Source organism: Manacus vitellinus, unplaced genomic scaffold, assembly GCF_001715985.3.
Source record: "Manacus vitellinus isolate BGI_N305 unplaced genomic scaffold, ASM171598v3 scaffold_3_pilon, whole genome shotgun sequence".
Classification (NCBI taxonomy): domain Eukaryota; kingdom Metazoa; phylum Chordata; class Aves; order Passeriformes; family Pipridae; genus Manacus; species Manacus vitellinus.
This window is the reverse complement of record NW_021940535.1, coordinates 5,426,419-5,442,850: the sequence shown is the minus strand read 5'-3', so window position 1 is coordinate 5,442,850 and position 16,432 is coordinate 5,426,419. Positions and strand designations below refer to the sequence as shown.

The following is a 16,432-nucleotide window of genomic DNA, read 5'->3' as shown; positions in this document are numbered from 1 at the left end:
CAGTGATCGCAGTTGCAAAAAGCTGCAAAGAAGTTGCTAAGAGAGAAGCAAAGGTGCGGAGCAAAACGAAGACATGAGAGAAGGGTGTGTTAGCAATGGACTGGAAAAAATGACCTCTTCAACTAACCGTTTATTTGTCTAACTTTTACCTAAGAGGACTGGTAGGTATTTAATGAGAAACATTTAGCGCATGAATTATTGTCGTCTTCTGTTTTACGGCAACATGACAACGACTAAGTGAAAATGAAATCACCAAAAGTTGAAGGTTTCCACTTCTAGGACGTGAGCATGTAGATCAAAGTGGAGCAAGGTCACTGTTCCTGCTTCCCCTGTGCTTTAAAAATTACTAGAAGTTGAAATCAGCTTTTCTAGAACACTAAGAAGAAGGGTTCAATCAATATTCTTAAGGCTGGACAAGATACATGAAAGCTTAGGGGCATGTTTTCTGAAAGAACATGGAAAACAGGGTGCTGAAGAGGAGAGGCTCCCATTCACCACCGTAGGACTGCAGAAATCCCATTCCTCTCTCAGACTCTTTCTGAAGAAATCTTATGAAGCAGGAATTATATCTGCAACTAGCATTCTAAATCAATTAGTGGGTAGTGATGGGAAAGTTCATAAGTTTATTAAGTTCTGATTTGGATGGTAACTTAGGAAAAAATACCATATAGCAATTTTTAACTTTGTTTTTATCTCAGTGTACGCATAAATCTTACTTCCTACTGGTATTATGATTGCTTTATTGTAACTAAAACAACCAAACATCAAATTAAGTTTTCTACTTCACCTGTTAAAGTCCTAAATTCATGAAGCTGCTGTCTTATTTCCTCCAGAGACAAACAGGCATGAAACAGTAATTCATGTACTGCAGTAACTCTGCTATATGTTTTTCATATGCTGCCTGCAGGCACAGTGAATAGGAATAAAAATTGAAACACAGCACCAACAGATCTTGTTCTGTTCTCTGTATCTATGCTTTTAGCTCCCACTCTCTGATTATTTGTTACAGTTCCTACAGTTGTGGGAAATGACAAGACACAGATACAGTGAACAGAGCAGCCCACCTCCCTTCAGGGTCTTATTCCCAGGGTAAAAGGAAGAATGGAAGAACCAGCATGCTGTTCCCTCCCCATTTTGGAGGTAAAGATCAGTGGCCCATGGAAAATTTCATACCCAAGAAGTCTCATGTATGTGTTATCAGGAAGTCTCATGAAAACAGTGGATGAAGATAATTTTATTAACTACCCTTTTGTGTTCTATGAGTATATCCTATCACTATTCTCTGTATAATTTTGTTTCTTACAGCGAAGAAGGGAAGTTTATTTCTATAAGAGCCATATGATACTACAGACCGCATTGCCTTTCCCCCCCTTGTTAATCAGTGGGTACAAAAGAACTTTCTTCTGTCTCCAAGTTCCTGTTTGCAAATAAGGCAAATGTCCTATCACCTACCATACCAACTGGACATCAAGAACTTAGAAAACAAGCTTTCTGCACATTCTCAGTACTAAACATTATTAATCTCTCAAAATGGAAGTTTCCAAGGAAACAAGAAGAAAAGAGGACATGAGAAATGCAAATATAAAAGAGAAAAACAAAACAAAAAGTCTGGTGTTTATTATTTTTCAAATTACATATAAATGTACATTGTTATTAGGTTGCAATTATGATCCATGGGCTTACTATTTCATTCATTTTTTAACTGCAATAGTTACTTGAGTTACCAAGATTAAGCCTCTATCATGATAATAACTGCATATTCACAAAGTAATTCCTATTCTAAGAAAAAACATATGATCTAAATAGACAATATAGAGAATAAGGAGCATCAATCTCATGTTGGTAATAAAAATAAAAATTGTTACAATCATAGAGGAAATCTGTATCAGAGTCAGGATCCCACTGCAGGATCCCTGCTTGAAAATGGCTTCCTCAGAAATTTACAGTGTACCGATAGTTTTCCTTTTTATTATGATAACATGGTGTATTTTCAGTAGATGTTTCTCATTTGCACTTTCTGAAGAAAGTCACCAAGCTATCTTAACTAATTTTGTTTTTCTGATGGTCTTTAGTTAAGGCTTTGAAACAGACCCATAGGTTTGAACATAATTTATAACATATTGGGCTGCAAGTTCAAAACAAACAAAAAATACCCCAAAGCCAAAACAGTAAAGACAGAAAATTGCGTTTCCACATAGTCTTTGCTTATTACTAGACGTGGACTCTTCATTCAGCTTTGAGAAGATAATTGAACGAGATGACATTCTTCAGTGTCTTCAAACCTGAATTATCCTAGAGCCTTATGACATTCCTGTTTCCAGGAGTGTTTCCAGATGTCATTTATGACTTAATTTACATGAAACATCTTGTTACTATCTTCCCTCAGACTACATGGAAAGGCTATGGCATTGTTACCTGCAAAATCACTCCCAATCCCTACTGTCAACAATGATTTTAATCTGTTTGGTGGGATGTACATGTTATTTTGCTTGGATGAAAGTCCATTATTAAGAAAAAAAGGCATGGACCTTAAAGTCTAAAAGTCATAACAGAAGAATGAGAATTCTTAGTTTGTACAGACTACTCTTGATGTATCTGTCTTAAATCACAAGACAATGAGAATTCTTTAACTTTTGTGCCTGCAGCCAAAAAAAAACCCCACAACAAAACAGGTTTAATAATGTGAAGACTTTCCTCAAACATAGAATTTCTATGTAGTTTCCACTTCATATAAAAAATTATTTAAGCTATTATTAGCAGCAGAACATATATTAGTGCAATTGGATATACTTTTACCTTGCCAGGAAATGCACAACTAAAAACAGCAAAAACTATAGTTCATTGATGGCTTGTTAATTATTTGCCATTAAAAGATCAATAAAGAGCTTGGGTCCTGATTTGTCTAAATATATTAACTGAGTAATTTCTCCCTGAGAAGGAATTGTGTTGTAAAGTGGCACGATCCCCAGGAGATGAAAAGGTGAAAAAGTTGAGTGCTGAACTGTCTTCTCCATTTTCTCAGTTCTCTTTGATGCAATTTAAAACAAAAAGGAGCTTTCTATCTTAAGTGTTTAGTTAAACATCTGGAAGGTGTAAACAAAAAAGTTTCAGTCTAGAAAAGCACCTATGGTCAAGGCCAGAAATCCTGATCTCATCCCGTGAAGCCTAGAGAGGTTTTACTACTGGCTGCAATACCACCAGGTTCTCACTTCCTAAGGAATATATGTGTTGATTTTTTTAAAAATTTCTTTGTGTGGGCACCATACTGCAATGATTTATACAAAAAGCTCAGTGGTGGAAGAAGCCACATGAGTACTTGGAGCTGTGCTGTGAGATGAATAGGGTGTCATAATATATTCAGCAAATATGGCAATCCTCCAAAACAGAGAAAGGTGTGAAAAATTAGTTCTTTGGTTTAGAAACCATAGACTGAAGCCAAGAACACATAGAAAGAAAATGGATTGGCCTCTTCCCCACTAACACACAAATCACTGCTGTTCTATGTGTACAAACCATTACAGGTGTTATGCAAACACTGCAGTGTAATTTTTTGTTACTGTCTAGGTTAAAATAATCTGCCTTTGTTGCTTCTTTCTCTCACTTAAAAGGAAAAAATAACACATTAGAGAATACCTGTGGAAACTCACTTTCCATACCAAAAAACTAGTTTCTAAGAGAATTTGTTTTTCCATAAAAAAGTTTAAAACATGAAAAAGGAGATAGCTGCAAAGGATGCTCGCAAATTTCTAAGAACCTTAAAAATGCAAATAGTTGGAACTGATTATTTCTTTAAAAAATTTCAGTAAATTATGTTGCTTAATTGTCCTAAATCTAGGGTAAACACCTGCAATTATGGTGTATATTTATTTTATTATAATATACATATATACTAACAATCACAAATTGGTCCAGAAATAATAGTCTTATACATTTCAAGAAGAAGAATCTAACACTGTACTCTGTGTAAGCTATGAGCTTTCTAAGCACATTATCTCCAGCTCCACTAACAAATAAATCTGCCTTCTAATACCTGCCCAAAGTAGGGAGCTTGTATCCATCAGCAGAATCTAATCACAATACTTCTAGTTATGAACATGATTCAGGATCCTATATATTAAGGCCCAAGAAAGAAGAAATCATTTTCCACAGTGCAGAATCTCTGTGCTGTGCTAAATTGAGCAAAATAACAGCAACAGAGACAAAGCATGCGTTAGAAAAGTTAAAAAAACAATAGGAAGGAGGGAGAGGGAGTAACAAGCATTACAGTGTCTATTAACTAACGGAATGCTTATGGAAATAGGAATAAGATGCACATGCATGCCAAATGAATCCTTATCTATAGCACCGTAAGAAAATATATCAAAACAAATTCATGAGGGGAAGCACCCTAAAGTAAGCATGCAGCCATGAAATTAATCTGAAATGCATTTGGATTGCTCTTATAACAATGAACTCATTTCACAATCATGAAAATGTGTTATATGTTTCCACTTATAAACCAGTCTTCCCTAAGTACCATTAAGATTTATTTAACATGAAAATCTATCATATACAATTAGAACATACATAAAGTATTAGATGCATATTAAAAGGGTTTTTAAAATGGAATTCCTTCCTTATGTGCTGCTTTACTAATTCTGGAACAACTAATACTTTTGTCTTTATCACTTACAAGTAACACTTGTTGAGGAGGCATATACAGAAAGCAGTACTAGAACTATTCTCTTCCAGTAAAGCTACACAGCAAAAGAAGAAACTTATAATGAATCTACTTGTAGGTAACAGCATATCATTTCTTACACAATTACATTACTGACCATGACAGTCCCTACAATGTGTAAGGCATCTGATTACCCAGAAATACTCTGTGTTTAAGAAACTGTTTCAGAAATATTAGTGGGAAAATTCCAGCCCTTATTCAGTCAGTGCCCTTGCTGCTTGTAGCATATGAAAACTGACAACCAGAAAAACAGGATAAAGTTCAAAGCAATTTTTCAATGCCTCTATTGATTAAACTTTAAAAGTTACCATGTTTAGCAAAAGCCTCCTGCTTTAAGGAGCAACAGATCTGAGAGAAGAACACAAAAACACACAGTGCAATAAAAATCATTTTAGTAGTAAGCAAACAGGCAATTTTTAAAAAGAAAATAATGTCTTTTGTATTTTTAGCTATTTACCTCTTTGTCAACTTTAATGAAGGAGAACAAAGAAGTCTGTTCAATGAATGAACTAGTCTAACAGCAATACCTGTTAAATTGTTCAGATAAAGTTTTTTAACACCATATTTAGTGGATATCCCATTCTCAGCCTACCTGGTGTATTCAGCAGCCGGGACATCTTGCAAGAGTAGGAGATAAACTGCTCACAGTATTCAGCACTACTGGTAATGGCAGAAATCTGGTCCATTGTTGCACTATAGTTGAGCTGCAGTACAGATAACTTCTCCATGCTGTTGCCTCCCACAGAAGTCTGCATTTGCAGATCATGGTACACAGTTGTCCATACTTTATCCTCTGAAAGAGAGGGGACGAAAGACAAGACAAGAACTGGTAAAAGACAGGCAGTGGAACCAAATCAAAATAAATCTAGGCCTTTGACAAAAGATAAAAATGTTCTGCAATATATTTTTGAGGTGGTAGTGGAGAAGAAGGACATTGAATGTGAAAAATTATCATGTGAGAGTATAGTTCCAACAACTAAGAACCCGTGATGGGAAAAGACTGATCACCTTTATGAAAAGATAATGGATATACCACGTGAGGAGTCTTCCTTGAACAAGTAACTGATGCTAATAATTACATATGGAACTAGTAAGTGTTAATTTTGATCAGAAGGACACAAGGTTGATGCCTTAAAGATTCAAGGTCTCTACATGAAGAAAATTCACTGTTATGATAAATTCCTGTGGGCTGGAGAGCAACACTGTTTTGTAGTAAAGTAACAACAAGGATGCACCAGATTCTTATGTGATTACATCATTTAACAATTAATACTGAAAACACTGCAGTTTATCAAGGTTTCCACATTTTTTAACCAAGCTATGTTCCTAGGTTAAGCCAAAATTACTGTTTATTGAGACAAATATTTCTAAATAGCAGCCCATATGATTTTATTGATTCTGTTAATGGTACAGATAGCAGTACAAGAAATAATGGAAGTAGAATGGAAATACAAAGCTTCTCTGTAGTTGTGAAAAGACACGAGGAAGGATGACCTAATTTTGTTGTTAAGAAATACAGCAGAACTGGCCAAATCTCTCACCTCCAACAACCATTTTTTGCAGGCTCGTGCAAAAAGTGTATATTATTCAGCCTAAATAGGGTCTGTATGCATTATATTGCTTTAAAATACTGAACAGCAAGTCACTGGAAGTGTTACTGTGTACCATTTGTCAATAGTTACCAGAGAAGATTTAAGATAAGATATCATAACAATGAAACAACACACTCCATACTCCTCCTGTAGAAAGATTTGTGGAAGTTGGAAGGTAGTTTAGAAAGGAAATAAAGAAAAGGCACAGAAACTTTCCTGTTATAGGCTAACCATTATTTTTTCTTAGATGGACATTCCACTGAACCAAAATGAAAAAAAAAATATTATCTGAGTAAGGCGTAGGGTTTTAAAATGAAAACAATGAAGAGTCAGTCAGTATTAGTGATATTACCTTCCTGTAAGAATACTATTATATCACTTAGGTGTGAAAAATTTTCAAATTGATTTTGACTGCCTATTACTGTAAAAATACACTATCTCAGCTGGTATTTACTACATATATTGTCCATCTCACATAGACATGGAGTGAAATAGGTCAATTATTCTCTGTAAATAAACCCCAGAAAATTCTCTTTTCTCTATAGAGTACCATGTAGCATATTACCATAAAACTTTCTAGAACTGCACCAGGTTTTGTCAGTAATATTTGTCATGCACAGTACTTTCATATTTTACATTGTTTTTCTGTTTCTCTTTTAAATTTTCTGCTTTGTATCTTTCTACTACTAAGGGTCGAGTCAAAGAAATGAGTCTTGAAACAAGAAATATGGAACCTTAAAAAAAACATCTGTAAGAATCTATCCTGGTGCCTTGAACAGGCTTGCACAAAAGCCCAGTTTCCCAAATGAGTCAGCCAGGCCTTTGCCTCAGACAGTTAAGCTGTTCCTGTAGAGCAACACCACTGACCACAGTTGTCCTTCCAGCGATGCAGAGACAAAAACACACCATTCTGCTAACTTTGCTGTATTTATCACAAAAACAGATTCTCCAGAGAGTTCACCTGTCAGCTTCAGAGAATACTAATTCACCTGACAGATGTGCCTTACAGCAATAAACCCCATAAAATGTAGAGCATAACAGTATGTTTTCAATTCTTCTATGTAAATGTCATGCCTGTTAATACAAATCTCCAAGTAATTCTAAAACTTGTGGTCTGATACCACACTATAATATTTTAACTACATGTAAACACTTCGCCAAACTGAGACATATTCAAAGGTGCTTCAGTCCTTCTTCACCCCGTTCACAGAAATGTGCTGCCATACCCTGATGAGTTTTGGTGCAACTCAGAGTAAAGTTAACTTTCCATGTTATGATTATTCTTATCTCCATGACTCCATCTTATTTTCCAGTCTTAATTTTTACTGCATAGTGTCAGAGTATTTTGGATTATACAGAATCTTGTGGACCCATGTGTTTGCAACTGATATGGTGTAAGTCTTTCTAATCAAATGTTTGGAGATAAGGTAAGCAAAGCAGACGAATCCTCCACAGGGAGTACGCATCACTAGCCAAATGAGATGAAATTCAGCAGGTGATGCAAGATGGTTATTATTTTAATATTCATATATTTAGTCCAAAGCTCTGTATAAAACTCAATAATATTCTTGCACTGAGAAAAAAAATATTTATAAAAAAAGCAGGGGGAAGGAAGAACAGGAATTCTTATTTCTGTATTTAAGAACGGGAATTCTTATTTCTGTATTTCTTTAATTCCACTCCCAAGTATCAAGAAAAAAATTATAATTGTCCCCTGTCAAGTTATACAGAGAATATAACACAGTGTTGTTGAGAGCCTGGGATGCAAGTTTAGCGCAGATTCATTTCCAAGAAAGGCTTATACATTCACTGACAGAAATGTCTCATTTTTCGCAGAAAACATTGTACATATAAGAGCTCAAAAGTGTTAGTAAGGAATGTACTAGGACAGTTAGAGCCTCATACTGGATTTCTGAGCAAAGACTCCTAGACTAGCCATTAAGAGAGACTAGGAATGTCATTAGCAATAGGAATTGTGTTAAGCATTATATCTAAGAAGGGATTTCTTTATGGATAGTAGATTCTAGCCAATGCAGCCCTGACACTTCCCCTCCAACTCAGGGAGTTTCAAACTTTATTATGGTACACTGTATTAAAGAAGATAGAAACATATTCTTGTCAGTCAAATGTATCCTTTAACAACTTCAGGATCGTTCTGTCAAAGTACAAAGTACTACTAGTGGGTAAGAGCTTGTTGCACCTTGTAATGTATCTATTTATCAATATACATATATGTGCATAAAGTCAATTGCTATTTCTAGAAAAGCAATTAAGTCTTTTTTTGCTGTCTAAAAGATGATGGGAGATTGGTTAGGATCCAGATACTGGAAATAAATGTAGCTCTCAATTCACTTGCAACTAATTTGTGGATAGTCTGGCTCAAATGACTGATAAACATGTTCAGCAAGCTGGCTTGTCCAAACTCTGGAAGCTGAATGACCTGTGCCTGCAGGTCAGGCACAGAGAGAGTGTGGAGGAAAAGTTGGGAGCTGTGTACAGGAAGGAAGTTTCCTTATTTAACTGACTCATGGATCAAAACTGTACAAAATGACAGGGCCTTTCTTTGACTGGAAAAACAGATTGACAGTGTAATACGGTCACAGCAAAAAATCCATCTCCCCTCAAAAAAAAAAGCAGACTCCTGCATTTCATACATTTATACATCTGGGAATGCTTTTAAGATGTCTGGAAAGGCTTAAAGGAGAAAGTTGCCAGAAAAATACCATATCTATTGAGTGCTGATTACAAACTGCTTTCCCCTTTAAATCTTAATAATTTTTTAACATGTTAATTCTTCCCATGGAAACCAGCTAAACACTTATAGCATGAAAATAAGGTCATCATGTTCACTTGTGGTTCCAATTTCTCCCAAACTGCTTGTTAGTTGAGACCATTCTTGAGAAAGATTGAATTAGTAACTTGCTTGCAGCCAACTTCCCTTACAGAAAAGGTAACACAGATAGTTCACACTATCTCAAAGACCTGTATCATCACAATTTATGGCATTATTCCCATGTAGCTGAGAACAGGATGCAGTAGGCATGGTTAATATGTCAAAATCTGCAAGAAAAGCTACCCTTTATTTCTGTCAATAGTACACAGAAATCTCATTTAAAATACAGGGAAGTGAAAAATCTGTCCTAGTTAACTGTAATTTGATATATATTCCTGGCAATTACAGTCACCACAACACTGGAATGAGTATTCCCCTAATACACTAGCAGTTATTTTAAGAATGCATGACATATGGCGATTGCTAAACACAAGTGTTTAGCAGTGGTTTAGCAATTTGTCAGTCACAGCTGTGTATATGACTTCTGCATAGCCAAACACACCTATAGAGAGCAGACTTCACTTAACAATTATAATGTTGTTAAGCAGCATTTTCTATAAAATATTTTATGTGCTTATGACCTAAGTTATTCAAATTAAAAATAATAATAAAATGAATTAATGTTGAGTAGTTAGTTATTAGTAATTTAAGGTTAATGATAATATTCTCATAATGTTTCTTTTTTGCAGACATATTAGGAATATAAAAGTTAATGTTTAAAGGAAATCAAAGTATGTTTTAAATTTAAAAAAATGCAATAATATCACAGAAAAGAGTGTAAAAGAAAATTAAGGTAAAGGATAGTGAAAAAAGGAGGTTTTTTTCAATATTACATGCAATTTACTGGGGGTTGTGATGGTGAACTTCTACAGCTTAGCCCACTATGTAGTGTTTTATTTGAGGCTGGTCAAAATACCCTAGAATCCAATAAATAGTCAAGTCAGCCAACGGAAGTGCTGGGATTGGCCTTGAATATGAAACTCATATAGAGCCACAGAAGTTTGGGAAATGACATGTGGGTAGAGCAAAACAATTATGTAGCAGAAAATTTGATGTTTATGTAGAGTTCACACTTATGGTCAATCTCGTATCATTAGACCATACAACCCAAAAGACTTCTCGGTTCTGAGGTAGTGTAAGGAGCTAAGCTGGATAAAGAGTTTCTTTTGATATCATAGTAACATTGAGAAGATAAGAATTACCTGATTTGCTGACCTGACTGAAGGGTAGATTATACAAATATAATTAGCATCACTGCTAATTCCATTAACTGCATTCCATTTTTGCCCAAAGTTAATCCTATGCACAGATTTCAATGAATTTTGGATATATTGAAATTTGGAGCAGCCTGAGTTATTCCATTATCAATGCATTGTAAGAAAGCCTGATTTTTAAAAGGATCACTTAAAGACCCACTAAATGCTTCTTTGCTTTATTGTAAGAAAATGAGTTACTTCTGTAGTGTCAGAAAAGGAATTCTGCCATTGAGATGAGTGCTCTAAATTTGATATGGATCCATTATTCTTGCATCATAAACAATGTTGTTGAATCCTAGTTTTAAGTGGACAAAAGAATTCAATGTATTTTTGCAATAAGCTGGTTTATGTATGTCTTTAAGACAAAGAGGCTTTTGCCTTCAGCGGAAGAAACTGCATGCTTCCCATACAGATGGAACTATATTTATATATATATAAATCCTGACTGGATTTATTAGGCTGGTACTAGTTTTCCCCCCGGAGAACAGAATACCAACACTAGCTAATTGCTAACACTTCAGGAAGATAAGGGTCTCCAAGATGGCCACTCCTTCATTCAAATGCATTTCTTCTTAGATTTTTTTTTTTTTTTAGTGTTGCATAGTGTGTTCCAGTTGTACAAGAAAAAAGATATGAAAAAGTGGTTCTTCCATTATTTTGTTTTTATCAGGGAAGGGGAAGTGTAATTATCTTTCAATAGAATGCAGAAAACCAGTAACCATAGATTCTTAATGGAATTCATAATGGTTTTCATTAAGAACAATCTAATTAGATCCAAACTGCTAATACATGTGATGCAATTATAGAGAAAACAGGTTCCCTGTAATTCAGTCTGTACATTACTCTTTGCTGAAGCAGTTCCTCTCCAACAGATAGACATTACAGTAAGATTAAGTTCCTTAAGATTTTTTTCTTTTTAAAAAGGGAAATGACCACTTGTTTCCTTGAAAAGACATTAAAGTGACATAATTTGTTTTACTGAAAATACCTTTCAATTACACTGACTGGCTTACAGTCCTAGCCATTCACCAGTTCTTTTTCCGCTAATAAAAAGTAAAGTAGTTAACTAATAAAATAATCAGTAGTTATTAGTAACGATTCACTAATAAAAAGCAAAATGAAATTTAAAATTTCCTTGATCACCAGCTGCCCAAATGATCAAATAAAATATTTGATTTGATTCAAGTGATTTTTCCCACATCATATCCAACATATTTCATGATGGTGCAATAGTATCTAACACTATTCCATTGACTATCTTTCAGATACTCCATTTCTCCTGTTGAACTTTCCTCACTCATTTGCTTGGTGCTCAGTCAAAAAAGAAAACATTCTTCTGACAAGCAAGTTAAGTAATCTTTGGTTGTAAGGTAAAACATACATAGGTATTCTTCCCAAGAATGCCAAGGCAGTTGAAGGATTAAAAAAAAGTTTTATTTCAGATACAAGGACCACTTTTTTACGATGGTGCATGCATCGGGCCCCAGGAGCAAAAGGCAAACCCACTCCTCCTCCTCCTCGGCTTTTTGTATCTTCTCTCTCTTTCCTCCTCCACTCTCTCTGGCCCAAGGAGGCCTTGTACCTGTCTGCAAACATGTTATCTCTCTGCATAGCAGAGAGGAAGGCTGAGAACTTTTCAAGCTATGCAGGGGCGGGGGAAATCATTGAAATTGCCTTTGAGAAAGAGCCATCACCTAAGCAGAAAGCCTTCCTAGTGAAACAAGTTCTAGCTTCTCAGCACAAATTCTTCTGGAAATATATCTGCTCCTACATGGTAATGATGATTAACTGGAAATAAGTTTGAAAAATATAATGCTTGTATTTCACAGATACTAATATATTTTCCACCTTTTAATTTAATCTACAGTTATAGTTATCACTATTAGAGTTTTACTTTTTTAGCATTGATGGAATTAAATTCTTAAGATATTATTTTATTAAATATTTTCAAGAAATCAGAAAACAGTTTTATTTCTTAGGAAAGATAATCTGCTCTCTTTCTCCCTCAATAGATCTGTGGTGGTTTGTTTTGATGGATGCAGTTGCATGACCTAAAATTTGGCTGACAGCCTTGACAAATGTCATCCTGTATGAGAACACTTTGGTTCCTGATTGCAGTCTCAGAGAAGATGGTTTTGAGAATGCCTGAGTATATAAAATAATTCATATTCTTTTTCTGACCGTCATTATTTACAAGTCCAAAAGAAAAGATTGCAAGTCCACACCAAGGTTCACAGTGTGCTCTATCCATTAGCCATAGGCAAAATAGACAGGACGGAAACTTTAACCCTCAAGCTGACGGGATTTCTTTTAGATGGCTGTCTGCCTAATCACTGACACAATAGTGGCTAATTACTTTTCACCTAAAATGTTGCTGGCTGAGAAGAGTTTTATTCCAACCCTCTTCCTGCTTGGCAGGCTTATTTGGCATGAACTTGTAGGAAGACTAGCGAGGATCAGTGGTCTGTGCTGATGATCTACTACACTACTGATACCTCTCTGTGTCTTCTTTAAGCTGGCAGTGCATATTTGGGATTCAGATAACATGGAGGGATGGGATAGTCAGCTGAAAGCTCAGTGAACTTAAATGTAAGGCAAGACCTATGACAATGGCAGCAGGAAGTAATTTCAAGGTGTAATAAAAATTATGGTCATCTTCATCTGTTGCTGGGTGCTCTGCATTTGTTGTTAACAATTAATGCCTGTGGGCCCTATTGGATTTCTAACCAGTGTCTGACAACTGCATTGCATTAACATTTAGGAATGGATTTTCTTCACAAGTGTCAGCCTGGAGATAGCTCTTTACTAGACATCACGATTTTTACCATCATCAGTGCATTTATCCCTTCAAATTAGATTACTGCAGTGTATTCTATAATATGCTGTACTACAAATCATTCAAGAAACTAAACAAGACAGCCCATTTAAAAGTGGACTGCCTTCTAGGGAGGATAAAAATTACTATTGTAATCATCTGATATTACGAGGTCTCCCATTTTATTTTCTGATAAGAGCCTAGTTGATATTGTTGAATTGTGTGGGATGGTAACACAACAGTCATTAGCAACATGATTAAGCTAGGCACCTTTTGCAACAACATTGTAGACACATTGATGTATAAAATTGATGTGGAAAAAATTACAGTAGACAATATCCTCTTCTCCCTCCTTTTACATTTCTTTCTAAATGTGTTTATATATAAAAGCTTAAAACTATATGTAGCAATTTGAAACTGATTCTGCTATGGACTTCAAAGGTGCTCCAGTTGGGTTTATGAGAATGAAAAAATGTATGTTCGATTGAAGTTAATGAGTGTTTTGACAATCTCGCCTGAGATTTGCAAATGTCAATTTTGCGGTAAAGTTACTCTGGTGATATGAATACTATTGCCTTCATTTTACTAATATATAAAGTGAGGTTTAGATGAAAAGAAATCCAATATTCAGAGGAAAAAAAGAGTAAATGAAAAGTGTTCTTATGAACTGAAATCTATTGAAATCAAAGTCAGTGTGTTTCTTAGTCTGTCTAGGTGTGAAATAAGATCAATCAAAAAATTTAGTTCAAACATTCCTACACTCATTTTCTCCTTCGACTCCTTTCATTCCTTCCTTTCATTTTTCTTCATCAAGATAATAATGAATCTTCAAATTTAATTACCAACTACATACCCAATTGGGTATGTTCCTTTTTCACTTGAAGACTGTCTTCTGAGGCAATGAAACCGTACACTTCCCTTGTATTTACATAGTTTCTTTCATAACAACTCAGGACAGAGAAAACTTTACTTCATGAACTTACTCTGATAGTGAACAATATAAATTCATAATATTTTAAATCTATGTGTAATAGATAAATCAGATGCTTTACAAGGTGGAGTAGAAAGAAGTGACCAAAATAAAGTTTTCAGGGAAACAAAAGTTACCAGAGAAGTAATAATGAAATGATTGCTCCGACACAACTTGCTAGAAACCTGAGAAGACATTAATTAAGCGGTAAGAAGAGGATGACTTCTCTGAAATACTAGACATGATTTCAAACCATTCAACACAGTTGTCTGTAAAAAGCTAATGCCAAGAGTACCTTGAGAAACAGAACAGAGAGCGCTCATACCTTCAAAGCAAAAACACTGTAGCAACAGAAGTTGTTATGCTGAAAAACGGTGCCTGGAGGGGGGAGGAATCTAAATCCAATTTGGGCCCTAATATCAAAAATGACTTCATGTGGGTGTTATTAGAAGCAAGAGTTTAAGAATAATCATATATTGAAAGGAACAATAAATAATGAGGCGCGGTATAGCCATATGAAGGAGGACTCGGATCATTTAAGTGCCTGGTCTAACAGATGGCAATTGTAGTTCAGTTTAGATTAAGGAACATTAAAGTCAAGAACAAAGGACATAAAAGAATTAACAGTGTGGTTGTTTTCAGCACTGTGAACAGAATATGGGCAAGGGCTGGACACTTTTTTTTACAGTTCAATAACTGAAAAATTGACAACTGATTCTATGTTCTGAGGACTGGTCTCATATATAACCCAGTATACAAATGGAAAGATCAAATACATCTCCTTTAAAGTGTCTTTCAGTTCACTCTAGCACATCATAGGAACATATGCACTTAAAAAAGAAAATCAGCTACTGCCTGATTTTTTTGTTTTACAAAGCACCATAGCACAATCATTTAGCTATGATCCCAAACAGGGCTTTCTAGAATCACTAAAAAAAGTAACACAGTTTAAATATATATATATTTCAAAGGGTATCATAAACAAAAGGGCTCTTCAAAACTTTCACTATGTTAGCTTGAATCATAAGAAACCATCTCCTGAGTTATCCTGGTTGACTTTCTGTTCTAATGGAGAGGTAGAAAGAAGACTAATGCAGGTCTCAACTGCTACCACTAAAGAAACCTTACCTTTTGTTCTTCCAGCAGCTTCTGACTGCTTGAATCGTCAACATACTCTTCACTGATACAACTTAGTTCTCTCAAGTACATCCTGCACTCTCCTCTCATATCCTGCTGTCCCCTCTCCATGGACAGATGGGGAAAGGAATATAGTGTGGTGAAGTAGCCTTTCTAATTATTGCATCAATAAACTGAATGTTAGGCAATGTCCTGAAAAGACATTTTTATTTTGCTTTCAGACAGTGTCCCTAGATTGGAGAATTTACAATTCTAAGTTTTCATAGACATTCTTGGTAGTATGTAATAATTTCATCATTATTCTCAATCATATTGGCCACAGTTAGGAAACCTATTTGAAGGTTACGGCATAAACTTAAGCATATTTTCTTGGGGCATCGCCAAAGTAACAAACACTATTGCTATATGTAGTTTAGTGTACCTTCTCAGGACCTACACAGCCATCATTAAAGCACCCTAACTCATTGCAGAGGACTCTACTTCCAGGGGAAGGAACAGTGTGCTTTTATACAAATGTTTCTTTTAAAGAAATACAAATTCACACTTTCAGAAACTCCAACTATCCTTGCAGTATGTATGTGTGAAAGTAGTACTCTAAGTGCCATATAGCTCAAAGGCAGTGCTGTGTAGAAACAACACTCTAAGAGAGCCCAGTGCTGTACCAGCTGCCTCAGTGGCTTCCTGCTAGCAGACATCCAACAGATTCTTGCTCTTAGAAAATTCTTTCCAGCATCAGCAGCCATAGGACTCAGGAGAAGAAAAGCAGAAATATATGTATTTCCCTAAGACTGGTGCTCCTGAATATTTTTTTATGCCCCAATATAGAAATTAGAGCATACAGAAAACACCACAGCAATTGGAGAAGAGGGTGGCATATGTGAAAATGAAGATGCTTTTTTACTAGGTCTAATAATGCTTTCCTTTTCATTGAAGGCTTGTAAATACTATCCCATACACTCCAATAATACTCAGAAATATAACACTATTAATAAATTTAATGTTTCATTATGTAGAAGTGATATATTTTAAATTAATATTTCTGAGATGCTGAAAAATTCATGATTGTGCATAATTGGTTTTTGCAGCTCAAGTCCAATGAATAGCTAAGT

The 16,432-nt window shown here is 35.3% G+C and overlaps 1 protein-coding gene across 1 annotated transcript in view; it reads right to left on the bottom strand.

Moving 5' to 3' along the window:
* CNTNAP2 (contactin associated protein like 2) overlaps positions 1-16,432 on the bottom strand; it is a 1,004,683-nt gene that overhangs the window by 291,035 nt on the left and 697,216 nt on the right. Inside the window, exon 13 of the mRNA XM_018075661.2 lies at positions 5,313-5,513. Coding sequence (XP_017931150.2) covers positions 5,313-5,513 — 201 coding nt within the window. The remainder of the gene's footprint in view (positions 1-5,312; positions 5,514-16,432) is intronic.